Source organism: Pseudophryne corroboree, chromosome 4 (genome assembly GCF_028390025.1).
Source record: "Pseudophryne corroboree isolate aPseCor3 chromosome 4, aPseCor3.hap2, whole genome shotgun sequence".
Classification (NCBI taxonomy): Eukaryota; Metazoa; Chordata; class Amphibia; order Anura; family Myobatrachidae; genus Pseudophryne; species Pseudophryne corroboree.
The window spans coordinates 937,431,881-937,458,732 of NC_086447.1; the positions used below are offsets into that span (position 1 = coordinate 937,431,881).

The window sequence follows — 26,852 nt, forward strand, 5'->3', positions numbered from 1 at the left end:
ACAGCCGTACCGACACACCGCACACACACAGGGAATGCTCTGACTGAGGACAGGACCCCACAAAGTCCTTTGGGGAGACAGAGAGAGAGTATGCCAGCACACACCACAGCGCTATATAATCAGGGATTTACACTAACACAAAGTGATTTTCCCTATAGCAGCTATACAATACAGTTTTGCGCCTAAATTTAGTGCCCCCCTCTCTTTTTTACCCTTTGAGCCTGGAAACTGCAGGGGAGAGCCTGGGGAGCTGTCTTCCAGCGGAGCTGTGAAGAGGAAATGGCGCCAGTGTGCTGAGGGAGATAGCCCCGCCCCCTTCACGGCGGACTTCTCCCGCTCTTTTTATTTATATTATGGCGGGGGATTCTTGCACATATATAGTTTATCAGACTATATTATGTGCTGTTTGCCATGTACTCTAATTGCAGCCCAGGGCGCCCCCCCCCCTATCAGTGACCGGAGTATGTGGTGTGCATAGGGAGCAATGGCGCACAGCTACAGTGCTGTGCGCTACCTTAATGAAGACCGGAGTCTTCAGCCGCCGATTTCCAGGACGTTCTTCTTGCTTCTGGCTCTGCAAGGGGGACGGTGGCGCGGCTCCGGGACCGGACGACCGAGGCTGGGCCTGTGTTCGATCCCTCTGGAGCTAATGGTGTCCAGTAGCCTAGAAGCTCAAGCTAGCTGCAAGCAGGTAGGTTCGCTTCTCTCCCCTAAGTCCCTCGTAGCAGTGAGTCTGTTGCCAGCAGATCTCACTGAAAATAAAAAACCTAATAAATACTTTCTTTACTAGAAGCTCAGGAGAGCCCCTAGTGTGCAACCAGCTCGAGCCGGGCACAGATTCTAACTGAGGTCTGGAGGAGGGGCATAGAGGGAGGAGCCAGTGCACACCAGATATAGTACCTAATCTTTCTTTAAAGAGTGCCCAGTCTCCTGCGGAGCCCGTCTATTCCCCATGGTCCTTACGGAGTACCCAGCATCCACTAGGACGTCAGAGAAACAAGGGTTTCCATTCCAACCTGTTTGTGGTACCGAAACCGGATGGTTCGGTAAGACCCATTTTAAACCTCAAGTCACTAAACCCATATTTACGGTGTTAAAATTCAAGAGGGAGTTGCTGAGAGTGGTGATCTCAGGTCTGGAGGAGGGAGAATTCCTAGTGTCTCTGGATATCAAGGATGCGTACCTTCATATTCCAATTTGGCCGCCTCATCAAGCTTATCTAAGGTTTGCGTTGCAGGACCGTCACTACCAGTTCCAGGCCCTACCCTTTAGGCTCTCCACGGCACCAAGGGTGATTACCAAGGTTATGGCGGAGATGATGTTTCTCCTCCGCAAACAGGGAGTGAACATAATTCCGTACCTGGACGATCAACTGATAAAAGCACCGTCTAGGGAAAGGTTATTACACAGCATTACCCTCTTCACACGACTACTCCAGGATCACAGGTGGATTCTGAATCTGCCGAAATCTCACCTGGAACCAAATGGAGGCTTTCGTTCCTAGGGATGATACTGGATACGGAGGTACAGAAAGTGGTCCTTCCTCTGGAAAAGGCATTGGTAATTCAGTCAATGGTAAGGGACGTCCTACGGCCGCCCCGGATATCGGTACATCTGTGCATTCGCCTCCTGGGAAAGATGGTAGCCTCTTACGAGGCACTGCAGTGCGAAAGGTTTCACGCAAGACCCTTCCAGCTGGATCTTCTGGACAAATTGTCCGAATCGCATCTACACATGCACCAGAGGATCAGTCTGTCCCCAAGAGCCACGATTTCTCTTCTGTGGTGGCTACAGTCTTCTCACCTGACCGAGGGCCGAAGGTTCAGGATTCAAAATTGGATTCTGCTAACCAATGCAAGCCTCAGAGGGTGGGGAGCAGTCACCCAAGGGGAACGCTTTCAAGGAAGATGGACAAGTCAGGAAGCCATTCTTCCAATCAACGTGTTGGAATTAAGAGCAATATACAACGCCCTTCGGAAAGGCGTCTCATTTTCTTCAAAATCGAGCCATCCAGGTTCAGTCGGACAATGTGGCGGCGGTGACGTACATAAACAGACAGGGCAGAACGAAGAGCAAAGCAGCAATGTCGGAGGTGACAAGGATTCTCCTTTGGGCAGAGGGACATGCCGTGGCGCTGTCCGCAATCTTCATTCCGGGAGTGGACAACTGGGAAGCAGACTTCCTCAGCAGACACTACCTCCACCCGGAGTGTTCGGGTGCTTGACACGTCGGTGGGGAATTCCACAGATCGACATGATGGCGTCTCGTCTCAACAAGAAGCTCCAGCGATAATGCTCCAGGTCAAGAGACCCACAGGCGGTGGACGCTCTAGTGACTCCGTGGGTCTACCAGATGGTGTATGCCTTTCCACTACTTCCGTTGATCGCAAGAATTCTGAAAAGAATAAAAAGGGAAAGGGTTCAAGCAATTCTCATTGCTCCGGCTTGGCCAAGTATGCAGATCTACTGGAAGAGGACCCATGGCCTCTGCCTCTTCGGGAGGATCTTCTACAACAGAGGCCATTCGTCTATCAAGACTTACCGCAGCTACGTTTGACAGCATGGAGGTTGAGCGTCAAATTCTAGCTCGGAAAGGGATTCCAGAAAAGGTAATTCCTACCTTGATCCAAGCCAGGAAAGGGGTAACGTCTAAACATTACCCCCGGAGTTGGAGAAAATACGTCTCTTGGTGTGAAAACAGGAAATTTCCTGTAGTAGAATTTCAGCTGGGTCGTCTTCTGCTTTTTCTGCAGTCTGGTATGGATGTGGGTCTGCGTCTGGGCTCCATAAAGGTCCAGATTTCGGCCTTATTCATTTTCTTCCAGAAACAGTTGGCGTCCCTTCCTGAGGTTCAGACCTTCTTGAAAGGAGTTCTGCACATCCAACCACCCTTTATGCCTCCCACGACACCTTGGGACCTTAACATGGTGTTGCATTTTCTGCAATCGGATTGTTTTGAGCCTTTACAGGAGGTGGATGTAAAGTTTCTTACATGGAAAACCGTCACGCTATTGGCCTTGGCTTCGGCACAGCGTGTTTCGGAATTGGGGCCTTGTCTCACAAGAACCCCTATTTGATTTTTCATGAGTATGGAGCTGAACTCAGAACTCGTCAGCAATTTCTTCCAAAGGTGGTGTGTGCGTTATACATCAACCAACCTATTGTGGTTCCGCTGCTTACTGACGCCTCTTCTACTCCAAAGTCCCTGGATGTTGTGAGGGCTTTGAGAATCTATGTCAAACGGACAGCTCGTCACAGAAAATCGGACTCGCTGTTCGTGCTCTATGATCCCAAGAAAATTGGGTGTCCTGCTTCTAAGCGGTCTATTGCTCACTGGATCACGCTGACTAACCAGCATGCTTACTCTACGGCAGGCTTGCCAGTTCCTAAATCAGTTCATGCCCACTCTACTCGGTCGGCGGGTTCTTCCTGGGCGGCTGCATGGGGTGTCTCGGCTTTACAACTCTGCCGAGCAGCTACTTGGTCTGGTTCGAACACGTTTGCTAAGTTCAACAAGTTCAATACTTTGGCCTCTGAAGACCTTCAGTTTGGTCAATCAGTTCTGCAAGAACCTCAGCACTCTCCCACCCGGTTTGGGAGCTTTGGTACATCCCCATGGTACTAATGTGGACCCCAGCGTCCTCTAGGACGTAAGAGAAAATAGGATTTTAATTACCTACCGGTAAATCCTTTTCTCGGAGTCCGTAGAGGCTACTGGGCGCCCGCCCAGTGCTTCGTGTTTCCTGCACGGTTACTTGGTTAAGTATTATTGTTGGATCAGCTGTTGCTGTTCTTGTTCATGTTGTGTTATCATGTTTTCTTCTTGTTTGTGTGTGCTGGTTCGAATCTCACCACTATCTTTTTCTGAATCCTTCTCTCAAGATATGTCCGTCTCCTCGGGCACAGTTTCTAGACTGAGTCTGGTAGGAGGGGCAAGAGGGATGAGCCAGTGCACACTATTGATTTCTTAAAGTGCCCAAAGCTCCTAGTGGACCCGTCTATGCCCCATGGTACTAACGTGCACTCCAGTATCCTCTACGGACTACGAGAAAAAGATTTACCGGTAGGTAATTAAAATCCTATTATCTGTGTGTGACGGAGTCTCTGAATCTGTATACAGTGCTACAATGTAGTAGCCACAGCTTTATCCCAATATAAGTTCTGTTCTGCTCCGTATACAGCCTCAGTCACACACAGTATACAGGTGTCATATATCACATTACTCAGCGTAGTCTCCTGGTGCGTCCTAGTCACATTGTGCTCCGTATACAGCCTCAGTCACACACAGTATACAGGTGTCATATATCACATTACTCAGGGCAGTCTCCTGGTGCGTCCTAGTCACATTGTGCTCTGTACACAGCCTCAGTCACACACAGTATACAGGTGTCATATATCACATTACTCAGCGCAGTCTCCAGGGGTGTCCTAGTTACATTGTGCTCCGTATACAGCCTCAGTCACACACAGTATACAGGTGTCATGTATCACATTACTCAGCGCAGTCTCCTGGTGCGTCCTAGTCACATTGTGCTCCGTATACAGCCTCAGTCACACACAGTATACAGGTGTCATATCACATTACTCAGCGCAGTCTCCTGGTGCGTCCTAGTCCCATTGTGTTCTGTATACAGCCTCAGTCACACACAGTATACAGGTGTCATGTATCACATTACTCAGCGCAGTCTCCTGGTGCGTCCTAGTCACATTGTGCTCCGTATACAGCCTCAGTCACACACAGTATACAGGTGTCATATCACATTACTCAGCACAGTCTCCTGGTGCGTCCTAGTCCCATTGTGCTCCGTATACAGCCTCAGTCACACACAGTATACAGGTGTCATATATCACATTACTCAGCGCAGTCTCCTGGTGCGTCCTAGTCCCATTGTGCTCCGTATACAGCCTCAGTCACACACAGTATACAGGTGTCACATATCACATGACTCAGCACAGTCTCCTGGTGGGTCCTAGTCCCATTGTGCTCCGTATACAGTCTCAGTCACACACAGTATACAGATGTCAAATCACATTACTCAGCGCAGTCTCCTGGTGCGTCCTAGTCACATTGTGCTCCGTATACAGCCTCAGTCACACACAGTATACAGGTGTCACATATCACATTACTCAGCGCAGTCTCCTGGTGCGTCCTAGTCACATTGTGCTCCGTATACAGCCTCAGTCACACACAGTTTACAGGTGTCATATATCACATTACTCAGCGCAATCTCCTGGTGCGTCCTAGTCACATTGTGCTCCGTATACAGCCTCAGTCACACACAGTATACAGGTGTCATATCACATTACTCAGCGCAGTCTCCTGGTGCGTCCTAGTCCCATTGTGTTCTGTATACAGCCTCAGTCACACACAGTATACAGGTGTCATGTATCACATTACTCAGCGCAGTCTCCTGGTGCGTCCTAGTCACATTGTGCTCCGTATACAGCCTCAGTCACACACAGTATACAGGTGTCATATCACATTACTCAGCACAGTCTCCTGGTGCGTCCTAGTCCCATTGTGCTCCGTATACAGCCTCAGTCACACACAGTATACAGGTGTCATATATCACATTACTCAGCGCAGTCTCCTGGTGCGTCCTAGTCCCATTGTGCTCCGTATACAGCCTCAGTCACACACAGTATACAGGTGTCACATATCACATGACTCAGCACAGTCTCCTGGTGGGTCCTAGTCCCATTGTGCTCCGTATACAGTCTCAGTCACACACAGTATACAGATGTCAAATCACATTACTCAGCGCAGTCTCCTGGTGCGTCCTAGTCACATTGTGCTCCGTATACAGCCTCAGTCACACACAGTATACAGGTGTCACATATCACATTACTCAGCGCAGTCTCCTGGTGCGTCCTAGTCACATTGTGCTCCGTATACAGCCTCAGTCACACACAGTTTACAGGTGTCATATATCACATTACTCAGCGCAATCTCCTGGTGCGTCCTAGTCACATTGTGCTCCGTATACAGCCTCAGTCACACACAGTATACAGGTGTCATATATCACATTACTCAGCGCAGTCTCCTGGTGCTTCCTAGTCACATTGTGCTCCGTATATAGCCTCAGTCACACACAGTATATATGTGTCATATATCACATTACTCAGTGCAGTCTCCTGGTGCGTACTAGTCACACTGTGCTCCGTATACAGCCTCAGTCACACACAGTATACAGGTGTCACACATCACATTACTCAGCGCAGTCTCCTGGTGCGTCCTAGTCACATTGTGCTCTGTATACAGCCTCAGTCACACACAGTATACAGGTGTCATATATCACATTACTCAGCGCAGTCTCCTGGTGCATCCTAGTCACATTGTGTTCGGTATACAGCCTCAGTCACACACAGTATACAGGTGTCACATATCATATTACTTAGCGCAGTCTCCTGGTGCGTCCTAGTCACATTGTGCTCCGTATACAGCCTCAGTCACACACAGTATATAGGCGTCATATATCACATTACTCAGCGCAGTCTCCTGGTGTGCTGGCGGTGATGCAGGGCAGTCTGGAGCGAGTGCTGATGCTGACATCTGGTCCGGACTGAAGGACCTGCCAACGATTACTGACATGTCGTCTACTGTCACTGCATATGATTCTCTCACCATTGAAAGAATGGTGGAGGATTATATGAGTGACCGCATCCAAGTAGGCACGTCAGACAGTCTGTACGTATACTGGCAGGAAAAAGAGGCAATTTGGAGGCCCTTGCACAAACTGGCTTTATTCTACCTAAGTTGCCCCCCCTCCAGTGTGTACTCCGAAAGAGTGTTTAGTGCCGCCGCTCACCTTGTCAGCAATCGGCGTACGAGGTTACTTCCAGAAAATGTGGAGAAGATGATGTTCATCAAAATGAATTATAATCAATTCCTCCGTGGAGACATTCACCAGCAATTGCCTCCAGAAAGTACACAGGGACCTGAGATGGTGGATTCCAGTGGGGACGAATTAATAATCTGTGAGGAGGGGGATGTACACAGTGAAAGGGGTGATGAATCGGACGATGAGGAGGAGGTGGACAACTTGCCTCTGCAGAGCCAGTTTGTGCAAGGAGAGATTGATTGCTTCTTTTTTGGTGGGGGCCCAAACCAACCAGTCATTTCAGTCACAGTCGTGTGGCAGACCCTGTCGCTGAAATGATGGGTTTGTTAAAGTGTGCATGTCCTGTTTATACAACATAAGGGTGGGTGGGAGGGCCCAAGGACAATTCCATCTTGCACCTCTCTTTTTTCTTTCATTTTTCTTTGCATCATGTGCTGTTTGGGGACTATTTTTTTTGAAGTGCCATCCTGTCTGACACTGCAGTGCCACTCCTAGATGGGCCAGGTGTTTGTGTCGGCCACTTGTGTCGCTTAGCTTAGCCATCCAGCGACCTCGGTGCAAATTTTAGGACTAAAAATAATATTGTGAGGTGTGAGGTGTTCAGAATAGACTGGAAATGAGTGGAAATTATGGTTATTGAGGTTAATAATACTATGGGATCAAAATGACCCCCAAATTCTATAATTTAAGCTGTTTTTGAGGGGTTTTTGTAAAAAAAACACCCGAATCCGACAAAAAATTTTCAGGGAGGTTTTGCCAAAACGCGTCCGAATCCAAAACACGGCAGCGGAACCGAATCCAAAACCAAAACACAAAACCTGAAAAATGTCCGGTGCACATCACTAATATATACAGTATGTGTTCAATGCTTAGGTCAGCGACTGGCCACCAGTATGTCAGGATACATTGTGCCTCATGATATCCGGCTGTATGTGTAACAGCAGAACTATGTTGTAAACAAGCTAAAGCTACGCAATAGGAGTTCTATCTGAAAGATATACTACAGATGAAGACGTAGCCGTCAGATTGCTTTGCTGTTCAAATACACTCACGTATTAATGATCTGTGCTTTATTTATGAGGATATTATCAGAATGGTGGCATCTGACGCTGAGCCCACACCTGCTATTATACCACCATGTGTACGGTCTGGAAAGGGGGGGCCTGCCGTGCTGGAGAGAGCGGCTTCTCAGACCAAGCACTGAGCATCAGCCTGGGTCATGTAGCAGTATCGTACCCAGCCCAGCGCAGGCGGCACCAAGTACACGGCCCAGCGCAGGCGGCACCAAGTACACGGCCCAGCGCAGGCGGCACCAAGTACACGGCCCAGCGCAGGCGGCACCAAGTACACGGCCCAGCGCAGGCGGCACCAAGTACACGGCCCAGCGCAGGCGGCACCAAGTACACGGCCAAGCGCAGGCGGCACCAAGTACACGGCCCAGCGCAGGCGGCACCAAGTACACGGCCCAGCGCAGGCGGCACCAAGTATACGGCCCAGCGCAGGCGGCACCAAGTATACGGCCCAGCGCAGGCGGCACCAAGTATACGGCCCAGCGCAGGCGGCACCAAGTATACGGCCCAGCGCAGGCGGCACCAAGTATACGGCCCAGCGCAGGCGGCACCAAGTATACGGCCCAACGCAGGCGGCACCAAGTATACGGCCCAGCGCAAGCGGCACCAAGTATACGGCCCAACGCAGGCGGCACCAAGTACACGGCCCAACGCAAGCGGCACCAAGTATACGGCCCAGCGCAGGCGGCACCAAGTACACGGCCCAGCGCAGGCGGCACCAAGTACACGGCCCAGCGCAGGCGGCACCAAGTACACGGCCCAGCGCAGGCGGCACCAAGCATACGGCCCAGCGCAGGCGGCACCAAGTATACGGCCCAACGCAGGCGGCACCAAGTACACGGCCCAACGCAAGCGGCACCAAGTACACGGCCCAGCGCAGGCGGCACCAAGTACACGGGCCAGCGCAGGCGGCACCAAGTACACGGCCCAGCGCAGGCGGCACCAAGTACACGGGCCAACGCAGGCGGCACCAAGTATACGGCCCAGCGCAAGCGGCACCAAGTATACGGCCAAACGCAAGCGGCACCAAGTACACGGCCCAGCGCAGGCGGCACCAAGTATACGGCCCAGCGCAGGCGGCACCAAGTATACGGCCCAGCGCAGGCGGCACCAAGTATACGGCCCAGCGCAGGCGGCACCAAGTATACGGCCCAGCGCAGGCGGCACCAAGTATACGGCCCAACGCAGGCGGCACCAAGTATACGGCCCAGCGCAAGCGGCACCAAGTATACGGCCCAACGCAGGCGGCACCAAGTACACGGCCCAACGCAAGCGGCACCAAGTATACGGCCCAGCGCAGGCGGCACCAAGTACACGGCCCAGCGCAGGCGGCACCAAGTACACGGCCCAGCGCAGGCGGCACCAAGTACACGGCCCAGCGCAGGCGGCACCAAGCATACGGCCCAGCGCAGGCGGCACCAAGTATACGGCCCAACGCAGGCGGCACCAAGTACACGGCCCAACGCAAGCGGCACCAAGTACACGGGCCAACGCAGGCGGCACCAAGTACACGGGCCAACGCAGGCGGCACCAAGTACACGGCCCAGCGCAAGCGGCACCAAGTATACGGCCCAGCGCAAGCGGCACCAAGTACACGGCCCAACGCAAGCGGCACCAAGTACACGGCCCAACGCAAGCGGTACCAAGTACACGGCCCAGCGCAGGCGGCACCAAGTACACGGCCCAGCGCAGGCGGCACCAAGTACACGGCCCAGCGCAGGCGGCACCAAGTACACGGGCCAACGCAGGCGGCACCAAGTATACGGCCCAGCGCAAGCGGCACCAAGTATACGGCCAAACGCAAGCGGCACCAAGTACACGGCCCAGCGCAGGCGGCACCAAGTACACGGCCCAGCGCAAGCGGCACCAAGTACACGGCCCAGCGCAGGCGGCACCAAGTACACGGCCCAGCGCAGGCGGCACCAAGTACACGGCCCAACGCAAGCGGCACCAAGTACACGGCCCAACGCAAGCGGCACCAAGTACACGGCCCAGCGCAGGCGGCACCAAGTACACGGCCCAGCGCAGGCGGCACCAAGTACACGGCCCAGTGCAGGCGGCACCAAGTATACAGCCCAGCGCAGGCGGCACCAAGTACACGGCCCAGCGCAGGCGGCACCAAGTACACGGCCCAGCGCAGGCGGCACCAAGTACACGGCCCAGTGCAGGCGGCACCAAGTATACAGCCCAGCGCAGGTGGCACCAAGTACACGGCCCAGCGCAGGCGGCACCAAGTACACGGCCCAGTGCAGGCGGCACCAAGTATACAGCCCAGCGCAGGCGGCACCAAGTACACGGCCCAGCGCAGGTGGCACCAAGTATACAGCCCAGCGCAGGTGGCACCAAGTATACGGCCCAGCGCAGGTGGCACCAAGTATACAGCCCAGCACAGGCGGTACCAAGTATACAGCCCAGCGCAGGCGGCACCAAGTACACGGCCCAGCGCAGGTGGCACCAAGTATACAGCCCAGCGCAGGCGGCACCAAGTACACGGCCCAGCGCAGGTGGCACCAAGTACACGGCCCAGCGCAGGTGGCACCAAGTATACGGCCCAGCGCAGGCGGCACCAAGTATACAGCCCAGCGCAGGCGGCACCAAGTACACGGCCCAGCGCAGGTGGCACCAAGTACACGGCCCAGTGCAGGCGGCACCAAGTATACAGCCCAGCGCAGGCGGCACCAAGTACACGGCCCAGTGCAGGTGGCACCAAGTATACAGCCCAGCGCAGGTGGCACCAAGTATACGGCCCAGCGCAGGTGGCACCAAGTATACAGCCCAGCACAGGCGGTACCAAGTATACAACCCAGTGCAGGTGGCACCAAGTATACAGCCCAGTGCAGGTGGCACCAAGTATACAGCCCAGTGCTGGTGGCACCAAGTATACAGCCCAGCGCAGGTGGTATAAGCAACAGTTTTGCTATAAGGTCATCCTGGGATGTGTAGTTCCACAGCAGCTGGATGGCCGCATGTTTAATACCCCTGCTGTATTCTACGCTGCACGGAACATGGCAAAGTGAAAATGACCTTTTTGCATCACAGCTGTGCTAAACCTTCTGCGTCGTGGCACCATGTATAATTTAACCCCTCCTAGCCATGTTCATTTGCTCAGGAAAAAAGAAAAAAGTGTACAGGACAATAACCTCTGCTGCACCTGCAGACACAAGAATAATGAGTCTACAGGACAATAACCTCTGCTGCACCTGCAGACACAAGAACAATGAAAGTGTACAGGACAATAACCTCTGCTGCACCTGCAGACACAAGAACAATGAAAGTGTACAGGACAATAACCTCTGCTGCACCTGCAGACACTAGAATAATGAAAGCCCACAGGATAATAACCTCTGCTGTACCTGCAGACACCTGCTGCACCTGCAGACACAAGAACAATGAAAGTGTACAGGACAATAACCTCTGCTGCACCTGCAGACACAAGAACAATGAGTCTACAGGACAATAACCTCTGCTGCACCTGTACACACAAGAACAATAACAGTCTACAGGACAATAACCTCTGCTGCACCTGCAGACACGAGAACAATGAAAGCCCACAGGACAATAACCTCTGCTGTACCTGCAGATACAAGAATAATGAAAGCCCACAGGACAATAACCTCTGCTGCACCTGCAGACATGAGAACAATGAGTCTACAGGACAGTAACCTCCGCTGCACCTGCAGACACGAGAACAATGAAAGTGTACAAGACAATAACCTCTGCTGCACCTGCAGACACGAGAACAATGAAAGTTTACAGGACAATAACCTCTCCTGCACCTGCAGACACGAGAACAATGAAAGTCTATAGGACAATAACCCCTGCTGCACCTGCAGACACGAGAACAATGAAAGTGTACAGGACAAGAACCTCTGCTGCACCTGCAGACATGAGAACAATGAAAGTCTATAGGACAATAACCCCTGCTGCACCTGCAGACACGAGAACAATGAAAGTGTACAGGACAAGAACCTCTGCTGCACCTGCAGACACGAGAACAATGAAAGTGTACAGGACAAGAACCTCTGCTGCACCTGCAGACATGAGAACAATGAAAGTTTACAGGAAAATAACCCCTGCTGCACCTACAGACACGAGAACAATGAAAGTTTACAGGACAATAACCTCTCCTGCACCTGCAGACACGAGAACAATGAAAGTCTATAGGACAATAACCCCTGCTGCACCTGCAGACACGAGAACAATGAAAGTGTACAGGACAAGAACCTCTGCTGCACCTGCAGACACGAGAACAATGAAAGTGTACAGGACAAGAACCTCTGCTGCACCTGCAGACACAAGAACAATGAAAGTGTACAGGACAAGAACCTCTGCTGCACCTGCAGACATGAGAACAATGAAAGTTTACAGGACAATAACCCCTGCTGCACCTGCAGACACGAGAACAATGAAAGTCTACAGGACAATAACCTCTGCTGTACCTGCAGATATGGGAACAATGAAAGTGTACAGGACAACAACCTCTGCTGCACCTGCAGACACGAGAACAGTGAAAGTCTGCAGGACAATAACCTCTGCTGCACCTGCAGACATTAGAACAGTGAACGTCTACAGGACAATAACCTCTCCTGCACCTGCAGACACGAGAACAATGAAAGTCTATAGGACAAGAACCTCTGCTGCACCTGCAGACACAAGAACAATGAAAGTGTACAGGACAAGAACCTCTGCTGCACCTGCAGACATGAGAACAATGAAAGTTTACAGGACAATAACCCCTGCTGCACCTGCAGACACGAGAACAGTGAAAGTCTACAGGACAATAACCTCTGCTGTACCTGCAGATATGGGAACAATGAAAGTGTACAGGACAACAACCTCTGCTGCACCTGCAGACACGAGAACAGTGAAAGTCTGCAGGACAATAACCTCTGCTGCACCTGCAGACATTAGAACAGTGAACGTCTACAGGACAATATCCTCTGCTGCAACTGCAGACATGCAAACGACGAAAGTCTACAGGACAGTAACCGCTGCTGCACCTGCAGACACCAGAGCAATCTTCCTTAGTGTAACATTGTTTCCTGCGGACACACGGAATAAATACGGAGACCGGCTGATACTATACTGACAGCGGCACCCTGTCAGCAGGAATCCCGGCAGTGAGTCCCCTCGTGGTCTCGTTGCTCTCGCACACTTTGGGCCCGGTGACGAGCGAAGTATATTCCCACTTGGGTGGTGCCGTGGTCCCACCACACGAGTAGGAATACGTGGCTGTCCCTGGGATTCTCACCGTCGGCAATTCCCCACCTTTTGGGATTCCGGCGTCAGTGTCCTGAAGAGGCGGCATGAAATCCGCATCCCGGACACAGAAGAGGTTTTCCACAACACATGACCTGTAACAGAATACAGTGATAACGGGACAGTCTGACTGCTCTTCTGGGATACAATAGACCCATCACCTACATACACCGGGGGCAGCAATTGTGTGGACAAAACTAATATAGAATGTCAGCCTATCCAGTGTCTAGGATCTAGTGACATCACCGAGGCACGAGGTGCGAATGAGAATACTTAAGAGGATAATAGTACACTAACGTTCGGTTTAACGTCTCTGTGGGCCGGCGTTATATTTATGTATAGCTTCAGCAATAGCACTTTTATTAATACTACTTTTTAGAAATTACAAGCGTCAGATTGTCAGGAAAGAGTAATAATTAGTAATGATCTGTAGATTCTTCGCGGCTCGCGGTGAGGAGAGGGTTAACGCTGGAAGGTGATGGGAAGAGACGGAGAACGTTTTCCTCTGCCCCTGAGAGGCTGTACTCCGCACACATTATACAACGGACCCATCAGATATGACGCTGGACACCTTTATCTCAGATGCAATGAAGGATTGCTCTCCCACACTCAGAATATAAAACACTATAAAATGTCATGTTTAAATATCCAAACAATAATACATTGATTTATGAGAATATAGTGCACTCCACTGGTCATGAATATGAAGGACACACAGCTCTGTAACACACTGGGTGCTGGACACTGACTCTCTCCCCTCTCCTGCTCAGTGTGTGTCACAACGTACATGCTGCGTGATTACTGGTAGAGGTGACACATACAGCGGTGATGAGGCCCCTGCCGCCATTGTATATAACAGAGCAGAGCTTTCTGTACATCCACCACCCTGCAGTGCACAGAAAGACCAAGCTCAGGGGCGTCCTGAGGTTCCTACACTGCGCAAAAGTTCTACGTGTCAAATGCAGCCACCGGCTATTTATACACCCCTCCATGTAACGGGGTAATTACAGTACGCTACGGTCGCCTTGATGCGCGTTTGCTCTTAGCGTGATCAGGAGCATTAACCAGAGAGAGCAACGCTCGCCGTGTCTGCGCTTCTGCTGTAATGTGACCGCGCACATATGTGGAATAAGTATTCGCGTGCAGGTTGCAATCTGTCTTATAGACATTTCAACACTTTCCCTTTGATATATTGTATATGGAGAAGTTTAGTTGATAGGTCCCGTTTTTTTAAAGATGGATACACACGTGATGCCGTCACTGGAACACGTGTCCAACAGGCAAACCTGGGAGGAATTTGGCCACGTATGGGGTTAGTCCAGGGGAGTCTGGCTGCTCCGCTCACCTCTTTCATCCAGGTCGTCATCAGCCAAGCAGACACGCCTGCCCGCAGGATCCGGGGAGCCGGTGATAGACGGTGCTCGGCCAGGACACAATAATGGCTGCAGGCAGCGTTCAGGAGCGTGCCGTCTAATAACCGCTAACAGGGAAGGTGCGTCTGGTATACACGTTTACTACATCCCACGCAGCAGCTGCTCCTGGGCTCCGGAATACTGACGGTTGTACATCGGGTTTAATGGCCGCTACACATTTACCCCTCAGCCCAGCAAGACATGCCATGGTCTCCTGCGCATTACCTGCTGCGTTTCTATATGTGATGAGTCCATCAAAATGAGACAGCTCCTCCTACACCGGGGTGTGAAAAAAAATCACCATTTTTTAAAATAAAAATCAGATTTTTTTTAAATTGAAACTGTTTTTTTTTAATTTAAAAATGATTTTTTATAAAAATAATCTAGTAAATAAACCAAGTAAACAATAATACAAAGTTCTTTTAAAATACTGTAACTTTAATATATTTAAATTAAATGACTTGAGAGTGTCACCATGAATAAGGGCGTGCTGCGGCAAACTACACACATCACACAAACTGCAATAGGAGAGAAACCGCAATGATGGTAAAAGTTACAATAGTTGGGAATTGCCCGATGTGTACATCTGAATACGCCGACGCGCTGGGTTCACTGAACGCCCTAAAGAGATTCACAAGTGTTGCAGCTTTGTCAGTACCCAGCGGTTCCTCACTTCTGACTGCACCAAATGTGGAAAATACTCTTCCTACTGAAGCTGATGACGCTGCAGCTGTCGGCAATTGCTCTACTGCCACCATGATACCGTCATCACCAGCTGCGGGTTCTGACCAATGGGCATTTTCCACCAATCTATCGGCGCCACTGGTGACACAACATTACGGTCAAACAAGGGGTCATTAAACGGGGATGCTCTGCTTGGAACTTGACTAGTGTTGGTAGAAGGGTATTTGAATGTGGATATTTTTCTTTAGTGTATATGTGTATATATATATATATATATATATATATATATATATATATACACATACACACACACACACACACACACACACACACATATACATACACACACACACACAAACACAATTCTTAAAACACAACTGCCAGAAATGTCAATTATTAAAGTCCATTTTACTGATGCATTAAACACCTTGAATCCCCCCCCCCCAAAAAAAAAAAGATGATGTGATTTAAATCGGTACACTCTGTCCTATACAGGTAAGTATTTCCTGTACGGCTTTGCTCCACTTACCTGACTGTGATCTTTTCTGGCCGCAGGACTAAACCAATGGCTGAAAAAAAAAAAAAAAAAAAGTAAGTATAACGCCACAGCAACGGTCAAATAACATCACAGAGTAAAAGATTGTTACAGAGTGGTCACGCGGTGACTGTATCGTCTCCTCATTCGCTTATGGTGCCGCGTACACGCAGTGGGGGCCGAATCATAATCTATGACACCGCGGCCAACACGTATCACACTCCGCCTACTGTCCTGTCTCACAGAGTGCGACGTGTGGCGCAATTTCTGCGTACAACACGCGCGACAAGACGGCAGCTTCCACTGTTACTAATACATGCCCCTGTACAAATAAACACATACACAATCTATAATTGGGGTGTATTTATCCTTTCAGTTATATTTTTCCCTTTTATTCAAGATTAACAAAATTTCCACATTTTAAGAGCGCCTGGAAGGAGGTAAGATTGAAGCACTTGTCCCCTGGTAGCAGTATATATTGGATTTGTAATCATGTAAAAGCACAGTCTCGATCAGTAACGTATTGAATTTGTAATAAAGTAAAAACATTCGGCCTCAGAACAGAACAGATTATAGCTCTTTAATACTTTAAGACACATTTAAGACAGGCTCTATTATATAAAAGCAGAATCCTGCGCGCTACTTTATCTCTGCCTTGTAAAGAGCAAGAATACCGCACAAAGCAGACATGAAAACATGGACGGTGAGGCACCCCCGACTGGTGCCTAAAGGCGTAGGGGGAATGCAGGTTACTAGGCTAGGCTGTGGCATCAGACACATGGGCAACAAATGGGCACCATTTAATATGCGATAGATGCCACGTAGCACAGTAGTCAGTACCGCAGTAAAGTATCAGAAGCACATTATTGGTCAGGAAGCTTCCAGCACAGAGGAATGTGGTGCAGGGCGCAGCATCGTACTGCCAGGCTGTAAGTGCCAACTGCTACAACCCAGCAGCCGGAGGGCACTTAGAAGGAGCCGAGGGTGCTAGATGCCTGCACGATGGTTACCTGGCTGAGATTTGGAATGTCTGTATATACCCACACGGGAGAATGACGGGCAGAGTGTTTATAATAGATTATATAAAGGAGGGAGGCTCATTACAAAGTACAGCCACGCAGTTGGGGTGGCAGCCTGTTTAGTGCTATTATCTTTGATCTATTTGTTGCAATAAGAGCCCATCTATCAGGAGCGTTCTGACCTAGAAAGCTGCTGTTGGTACTTACACAGCTAAACGGGTTAATTTCTGTAAATGTATTTTGTGTGCAAGGAAAACGCTGCATGTAAGCCCCGTGGCACAGCCAGCTCCTCTGCAGAGGCCAGTTACCAAGCAGGCTCTTTGTTATAGCTGGAAGTTCATGAGAATTGATGCTAGTCATTAATCTCAGACGCACAACCCTAGTCAAATGCTTTGTGAAAGTCCAAGTTTGACATCCACATTATTCCCCCAGTCAACCGTATCTTATTCCAACGCACAGCATAATTAATTGCTGCTGCATTTAACCACTGAACTGGCTATATGTGTAGGGGATGTAAAGTGCTCTGACCTTTTGCATAAAATTCACAGTCCCAAAGGACAGATAACAATATGGCAATAAAACAAAAAAAAATTTCAAAACAGATTTATTAATCACGACTGACCCACTTTTGCCAATCGATACCTCTTATATGATTGTAAGCTTGACACAATATTTGCTTACGGAATATGAAAACTGTTGATGGGTTAGAGCAATGATTTGCAGCGTGCATTATAAAGTACAGATAACAAGGACCCGTAATGTACAGAGGGGGAACCGCAGACAGCAGCAATAAGATGGGGGAACCATCTGCATAATCCAGACGTTTACTCAGTATATATACACATTATATATATATATATATATATATATATATATATATATATACACACACACACACACACACACACACACACACCCCTACATAAAATAACACATAGTAACAGATAACAATATGACAAATAACACATACACACACAGACATACACACCTACATAAAACAACACACAGTGACCGATAACAATATGACAAATATATATATATATATATATATATATATATATACACACACACACACACACACACACACACACACACACACACACACATATATATATGCACTATATGTGTTATATATATATATATATATACACACACATATATATATATATATATATATATACACACACACATATATATATATATATATATATATATACACACACACACATACAGTATATAGTTACATAGATTCTGAGGTTGAAAAAAAGACAATTTGTCCATCGAGTTCAACCCGTTTGTGTTCTCCTACTCTGTATTATTTTCAGGACTAATTTTATCTGTTGATAAAGTCGGCCGTTGCGTTGTGTTTTTTTCTCTCATTTTATTATAACTATAGTGCCTGATGCCCTGTATATCCTTATCCATTAGGAATGTATCTAACCCATTCTTAAAAGTACTGACAGAGTCCGCCATTACTACTCTCTCAGGCAGGGAATTCCAAACTCCTATTGTCCTTACTGTGAAAACAACCTTTTCGCCTCTGTGTACGGAATCTCCTCTCCTATAACCTACGTGAGTGTCCAAATGTCTTCTGTGTTGATCTTACCAAAAGAAGATCCCCCGCAAGATCTGTATATTGTCCCCTTGTATATTTGTAAATGTTGATCATGTCCCCTCTTAGTCTCCTCTTTTCCAGTGTAAACATGCCTAGCAAGCCTTTACTCGTATTCCAGCGTCGCCATCACCTTAATTAGTTTGGTCGCCAGGCTCTCAACCTTTTCTAACTCCAGGATATCCTTTTTGTAGTAAGGTGCCCAAAACTGTACACAGTATTCAAGATGTGGTCTCACCAGTGATTTATATAATGGGAGTATAACACTCTCGTCCCTTGCATCAATTCCCCGTTTTATGCATGCTAATACCTTATTATCCTTCTTTGCTGCGATCCTACATTGAGTACTACTGCTAAGTTTGCTATCTATATGAACACCTAAATCTTTTTCCAGTACAGAATCCCCTAATATTACCCTATTTAGTATGTAGGTGTAATTTTGTTCTTGCTACCACAGTGCATTACCTTACACTTGTCTGTGTTGAATCTCATTCTCCATTTTGCTGCCCATTTTTCTAGTTTAACTAAGTCGTTCTGAAGAGACTCAGCATCCCCCTCCGCATTTATAACCTTACATAGTTTGGTATCGTCTGCAAAAATTGACACCATGCTCTCTAGACCTTCTGTTAGGTCATTAATGAAAATGTTGAACAATAGTGGTCCGAGTACAGACCCTTGTGGCACACCACTTAAGGGCCCTACACACTGGCCGATAGAACTAAATTATATGAACGTTCTCGTTCATTAATGAACGAGAACTCATTCATATCGTCCAGTGTGAAGGCAGCAACGATGAACGAAGCGCGGCCCCACGCTCGTTCACCATTGTTGCTCCGTCGCTTGTGCATGCAGGCCAATATGGACGATCTTGTCCATATTTGCATGCACTGCTATGGAGGCGGGTGACGTGAAGAAACTTCACTCCCCCCCCCGCCGCCGGTTCGCCCGTCTGCGTATCGGCGGTCGGGCAGCTCGGCAGCGGGTCGCCCAGTCTGTAGGGCCCATTAGAACTTCAGTCCAATATGAAAAAATAGGATTTTAATACCTACCGGTAAATCCTTTTCTCTTAGTCCGTAGAGGATGCTGGGGATGCTTCAAGAACCATGGGGTATAGACGGGATCCGCAGGAGACATGGGCACTTTAAGTCTTTAAAAGGGGTGTGAACTGGCTCCTCCCTCTATGCCCCTCCTCCAGACTCCAGTTATAGGAACTGTGCCCAGGGAGACGGACATTTAGAGGAAAAGGATTTATTTAATTTTTATGTAAGTTTTTTTTAAATTAAGGTGAGATACATACCAGCTCACACCGCAAACACGCCGTACAACATGGCATTTAACAACAACGCATGCCACGGCATGACTAACATCAGCCACAGACTGACTGTACTTAACTCAACATGAGTGTAACCAAACCAAACTGCAGATACAACCCGCATTGGGACGGGCGCCCAGCATCCTCTACGGACTAAGAGAAAAGGATTTACCGGTAGGTATTAAAATCCTATTTTCTCTTAAGTCCTAGAGGATGCTGGGGATGCTTCAAGAACCATGGGGTTTATACCAAAGCTCTAGAACGGGCGGGAGAGTGCAGATGACTCTGCAGCACCGACTGACCAAACAAGAGGTCCTCCTCAGTCAGGGTATCAAACGTGTAAAACTTCGCAAAGGTGTTTGAACCCGACCAAGTAGCAGCTCAGCAAAGCTGTAATGCCGAGACCCCTCCAGCAGCCGCCCAGGATGAACCCACCTTTCTGGTAGAATGGGCTTTCACCGATTTCGGTAATGGCAATCCTGCCATAGAATGAGCCTGCTGAATCGTATTACAGATCCAGCGTGCAATAGTCTGCTTGGAAGCAGGAGCCCCAATCTTGTTGGGAGCCCACAGGACAAACAGAGCCTCTGTTTTCCTAATTTGAGCCATTCTGGCGACATAGATTTTTAAAGCTCTGACTACATCGAGAGACTTAGATTCCGCCAAGGCGTCAGTAGCCACTGGCACCACAATAGGCTGGTTTACGTGAAACGATGAAACCACTTTTGTCAGAAATTGCTGACGAGTTCTCAACTCCGCTCTATCAGCATGGAAGATTAAAAAGGGGCTTTTGTGAGACAAAGCCGCAAATTCAGATACCCGCCTTGCGGATGCCAAGGCCAACAACATGACTACTTTCCAAGCAAGGAATTTTAACTCAACCTTACGCAAAGGTTCAAACCAATGAGATTGCAGGAACTGCAACACCACATTCAGATCCCATGGTGCCACTGGGGGCACAAAGGGAGGTTGGATGTGTAGTACGCCTTTCACGAAGGTCTGAACTTCTGGAAGGGAGGCCAATTCTTTCTGAAAGAAGATTGATAAGGCCGAAGTTTGTACTTTAATGAAGCCTAACTTTAGGCCCGCATCCACACCTGCTTGCAAAAAATGGAGTAAACGCCCCAGCTGAAATTCTTCCGTAGGAGCCTTCTTGGATTCACCCCAAGACACATATTTTCTCCAAATATGGTGGTAATGTTTCGCCGTTACCGCTTTTCTAGCCTGAAGTAGTGTGGGAATGACTTCACTGGGAATACCCTTTCGGGCTAGGATTTGGCGTTCAACCACCATGCCGTCAAACGCAGCCACGGTAAGTCTTGATACACGCATGGACCTTGTTGTAACAGGTCCTCCCTTAGAGGAAGAGGCCAGGGATCTTCTATGAGCAACTCCGGAAGATCTGGATACCATGCCCTCTTTGGCCAGTCTGGAACAATGAGTATCGCCTGAACCCTTGTTAATATCATATTATAATCTTTATCACCTTCGGAATGAGTGGAAGTGGAGGGAACATATAGACTGACGGAAACACCCACGGTGTCACTAGGGCGTCCACCGCTATTGCTTGAGGGTCCCTCGACCTGGAACAATATCTCTGAAGTTTCTTGTTGAGGCGGGACGCCATCATGTCTATTTGAGGAATTCCCCAACGACTTGTCACTTCTGCAACGACCTCTTGATGAAGACCCCACTCTACCGGATGGAGATCGTGTCTGCTGAGGAAGTCTGCTTCCCAGTTGTCCACTCCTGGAATGAAGACTGCTGACAGTGTGCTTGCATGTCTCTCCGCCCAGCGAAGAACTTTCGTGGCCTCGGCCATCGTCGCTCTGCTTCTTGTTCCGCCCTGGCGGTTTATGTACGCCACTGCTGTAATGTTGTCTGACTGAATCAAGATGGGCAGACTGCGAAGAAGATGTTTCAGCTTGCAGAATGCCGTTGTAGATGGCCCTTAATTCCAGAATGTTTATGTGCAGACAAGCTTCCTGGCTTGACCATTTTCCCTGAAAGCTTCTCCCCTGTGTGACTGCTCCCCAGCCTAGGAGACTTGCATCTGTGGTCACCAGGATCCAATCCTGAATCCCGAACCTGCGTCCCTCCAGAAGGTGAAAACTGTGCAGCCACCACAGAAGGGAGATCCTGGTCCTGGAGGATAGGATTATTTTCCGGTGCATGTCCAGGTGAGACCCGGACCACTTGTCCAACAGGTCCTACTGAAACACCCTGGCATGGAACCTGCCATATGGAATGGCCTCGTAGGCCGCCACCATCTACCCTAGCCACCGAGTGCATTGAAGAACTGACACTTTTGGCGGTTTCAGAATTTGTTTTACCATGTTCTGTATTTCCAGAGCCTTTTCCACTGGAAGAAAAAAACTCTGTAATCCTGTATCCAAAATCATACCCAGAAACGACAGCCGTGTCATCGGAACCAACTGTGATTTTGGCAAGTTTAGGAGCCAACCATGTTGTTGCAGAATCGTCAGTGAGAGCGCAACATTCTTCAGCAATTGCTCCTTGGATCTCGCCTTTATGAGGAGATCGTCCAGTACGGGATAATCGAAATTCCCTGCTTGCGCAGGAGAACCATCATTTCCGCCATTACTTTGGTGAAAATCCTCAGAGCCGTGGACAGACCAAACGGCATGTCTGAAATTGGTAATGACAATCCTGAACAGCAAACCTCAGGTATGCCTGATGTGGAGGATATATGGGAACGTGTAAGTAAGCATCCTTTATGTCGACCGACACTATAAAATCCCCCTCCTCCAGACTGGAGATCACTGCTCGGAGAGATTCCATTTTGAATTTGAACTTTTTCAGAAAGAAATTGAGGGATTTTAGGTTCAGAATCGGCTTGACTGAGCCATCCGGCTTCGGGACCACAAACAGACTCGAATAAAAACCCTCCCCCCGTTGTGACGGGGGTACCGTGACACAGCTTTAGTATTGCCGCGCATACTACCTCTCTTTCTGGAAGAGAAGCTGGCAAGGCCGATTTGAAAAATCGGTGAGGGGGCATGTCTTGAAACTCTAACTTGTACCCTTGGGTTACTATTTCTAATATCCAAGGATCCAGGGCCGAGTGTATCCAGACCTGACTGAAGAGTTTGAGACGTGCCCCCACCGGTGCGGACTCCCGCAGAGGAGCCCCAGCGTCATGCTGTGGATTTGGTAGAAGCCGGAGAGGACTTCTGCTCTTGGGAACTTGCCACAGCCTGTGACCTCTTTCCCCGTCCTCTTCCTCTCGCAACAAGGAAGGAGGACCCTCGTCCTTTTTTGAATTTATTGGGCCGAAAGGACTGCATCTGATAGTGGGCAGTTTTCTTCTGTTGTGCAGGAACATAAGGCAAAAATGACGACTTACCCGCGGTAGCCGTAGATACCAGGTCAGTGAGGCCGTCACCAAACAAGACACCACCTTTATACGGCAGAGACTCCATAGCCTTCTTAGAGTCAGCATCAGCATTCCATTGATGAATCCACAATGCTCTCCTTGCTGAGACTGCCATGGCATTGGCCCTTGATCCCAAAAGGCCAATATCCCTTACAGCTTCTATTAAATATGCTGCAGCGTCCTTGATATGACCCAGAGTCAAAAGCACGCTATCCCTGTCCAGGGTATCTACCTCAGATGACAAGTTATCTGCCCACTTTTCAATAGCGCTAATCACCCATGCCGAAGCAACTGCAGGCCTGAGTAGCGCACCCGTAGTGACATAAATGGATTTCAGTGTATTTTCCTGCTTACGATCCGCAGGATCCTTTAGGGCTGCCGTGTCAGGAGACGGAAGCGCCACCTTCTTGGATAGACGCGATAGAGCTTTATCCACCGTGGGGGTTGACTCCCACTTTTCCCTGTCCCCAAAGGGAAACGGATATGCCACTGGAATTCTTTTGGGAACCTGTGCCTTCTCGTCAGGATTTTCCCAAGCCTTTATACATACAGACCCTAGTATCAGGAACAGCCGGGTCCTCTGTTATATGCAACACTTCTTTTATTGCCACAATCATGTACTGAATGCTCTTAGCCAGTTTAGGATTTAACCTGGCATCACTATAGTCGACACTGGAATCAGAGTCCGTGTCGGTATCTGTTAACTGGGCAAATGCACGTTTCTGTGACCCCGAAGGGGTCTGAGCTTGTGACAATGGGGTAAATTTACTAAGATGGGAGTTCTATTTCAGATGGGATGTTGCCCATGGCAACCAATCAGATCCTACTTCTCCCTTATCTAGCACCTTCTAGAAATCTGATTGGTTGCTATGGGCAACATCCCATCTGAAATAGAACTACCATCTTAGTAAATTTACCCCAATGCCTCTTCCATGGATTTTCTCCATGTCTGGCTTTTAGACTCAGATTTATCCAATCTCTTCGTCAACCGAGCCACATTAGCATTCAAAACACTCAACATATTTACCCAATCAGCCGTCGGTGGTGCCGACACGGTCACTCCCCCAGCCTTTTCTGTTCCCACTCCAGCCTCCTCCTGAGGAGAGCACTCAGCCTCAGACATGTCGACACACACATACCGACACCCTCAACCACACTGGGGCTATAGGAGACAAACCCACAATTAAGCCTGTTAGAGAAACACAGAGGGAGTTCTATCCAGCGCCTGACCCGGTTCTGAAGCGAGTAAAAACTGCCCAGACCTGCTAGCGCTTTTACATTACAATAATTAGCACCAAAACTCTTGTTCCCCCCCCCTCGTTTTGCACCCTGTTACTTGTACTGTAGTGTGGGAGGCCAGGCTCAGCGTCTCTGCAGCTTCTGTGAAGAGATGGCGGCGCTGGTCAGAGCTGTGGTGGCTAAGCCACGCCCCCGTCATGGCGCGCTTCAGTCCTGCTTATTTTCATATTTATTATACTAACGGGGGTCTGTAATCAGTGCCCAGCACGTTATACACTTTCTCTGACGTCCTAGTGGATGCTGGGAACTCCGTAAGGACCATGGGGAATAGCGGCTCCGCAGGAGACTGGGCACATCTAAAGAAAGCTTTAGGACTATCTGGTGTGCACTGGCTCCTCCCCCTATGACCCTCCTCCAAGCCTCAGTTAGTTAGATTTTTGTGCCCGACCGAGCAGGGTGCAATCTAGGGGGCTCTCCTGAGCTTCTTAGAAAAAGTTAGTTTAGGTTTTTTATTTTCAGTGAGACCTGCTGGCAACAGGCTCACTGCATCGAGGGACTAAGGGGAGAAGAAGCGAACCTGCCTGCTTGCAGCCAGCTTGGGCTTCTTAGGCTACTGGACACCATTAGCTCCAGAGGGACCGAACACAGGCCCAGCCTCGGAGACCGGTCCCAGAGCCGCGCCGCCGGCCCCCTTACAGAGCCAGAAGCAAGAAGAGGTCCGGAAAATCGGCGGCAGAAGACATCAGTCTTCACCAAGGTAGCGCACAGCACTGCAGCTGTGCGCCATTGCTCCTCATGCACACCACACACTCCGGTCACTGAGGGTGCAGGGCGCTGGGGGGCGCCCTGAGCAGCAATATAAACACCTTGGCTGGCAAAAATACATCACATATAACCCCCAGGGCTATATGGATGTATATTAACCCCTGCCAGATTCCATAAAAATGCGGGAGAAAAGTCCGCGAAAAAGGGGCGGAGCTATCTCCTTCAGCACACTGGCGCCATTTTTACCTCACAGCTCCGTTGGAGGGAAGCTCCCTGGCTCTCCCCTGCAGTTAATACACTACAGAAAGGGTTAAAAAGAGAGGGGGGGGGGCACAATTTAGGCGCAGTATACAATATATATGCAGCTATAAGGGAAAACACTTTTTTATAGGTGCTATCCCTGTGATATATAGCGCCCTGGTGTGTGCTGGCATACTCTCCCTCTGTCTCCCCAAAGGGCTTTGTGGGGTCCTGTCCTCTATCAGAGCATTCCCTGTGTGTGTGCTGTGTGTCGGTACGGCTGTGTCGACAGGTATGTGGAGGATAATGAGGTGGAGGCGGAGCGAATGCCTGTAAATATGTTGTCACCCCCTGCGGGGTCGACACCGGTGTGGTTGAACTTATGGAAGGATTACGTGAAAGTGTCAACTCCTTACATAAAAGGTCAACGACACGGAACAGCCGGCTACTCAGCTTGTGCCTGTTCCAGCGTCTCAAATGTCATGGGGGGCTCTAAAATCGCCCGCTACCTCAGATAACAGACACAGATGTCGACACGGATACTGACTCCCGTGTCGACATCGATGAGACTGGTGTACCCTCCAAATAGGTCCACCCGTTACAGGATTGAGACAATGAAAAATGTATTACACATTTATGATTATACCCCAGGTACCACATAAAAGGGTATTGTGTTTGGTGAGAGAAAACTATTAGTAGTTTTTCCTGCATCTGAGAAATTAAATGAGGTGTGTGAGGAAGAGTGGTCTTCCCCCGGTAAGAAATTGATAATTTCTACAACGGTTATTGGCAGCGTACCCTTTCCCGCCAGAGGATAGGTCACGCGGGGAAACACCCCATAGGGTAGATACAGCGCTTACACGCTTATCAGAAAAGGTGGCACTACCGTCTCCGGGTACGGCCGCCCTGAAGGAACCTGCTGATAGAAAGCAGGAGGTTACCCTATAAGATATGGTCACACACTAGGGCATTATATTGCGACCAGCCGTTGCTTCGGCATGGATGTGCAGTGCTCCCGCTGCGTGGTCAGATTCCCTGTCGGAAAATAACTATGGATAGGGACAATATTTTGCTGAAAATAGAGCATATAAAAGACGTGGTCTTATACATGCGTGATGCACAGAGGGATATTTGCCGGCTGGCATCAAAAATAAGCGCTAGGTCCATTGCCGCCAGACGGGGGTTATGGACTTGGCAATGGTCAGGCGATGCCGACTCGAATCGGCACATGGAAGTTGCCCTATAAGGGGGTAAAACTGTTTGGGGATAGTTTTTCAGACCTCGTTTCCACAGCTACTGCTGGGAAATTAATTTTTTTGCCACAGGCTACCCCACAACAAAAGAAAGCACCGTATCATCAAGTACAGTCCTTTCGGCCCCAGAAAAGCAAGAGGGCTAGAGGCTCATCCTTTCTGCCGAGAGGCAAAGGTAGAGGAAAAAAGCTGCAACACACAGCTAGTTCCCAAG

At 49.2% G+C, this 26,852-nt stretch overlaps 1 protein-coding gene across 4 annotated transcripts in view; it reads right to left on the reverse strand.

Annotated features, from left to right (window-relative positions):
- The window catches only part of GPATCH2 (G-patch domain containing 2), a 291,695-nt gene that overhangs the window by 51,274 nt on the left and 213,569 nt on the right, over positions 1-26,852 (reverse strand). For 3 of the 4 annotated variants that reach the window (XM_063919113.1, XM_063919114.1, XM_063919116.1), the window contains exon 7: positions 15,796-15,835. In XM_063919113.1, coding sequence (XP_063775183.1) covers positions 15,796-15,835 — 40 coding nt within the window. Of the gene's footprint in view, positions 1-14,625; positions 14,857-15,795; positions 15,836-26,852 lie in introns of those variants that run through there. The other variant, XM_063919115.1, reaches the window with a different exon arrangement.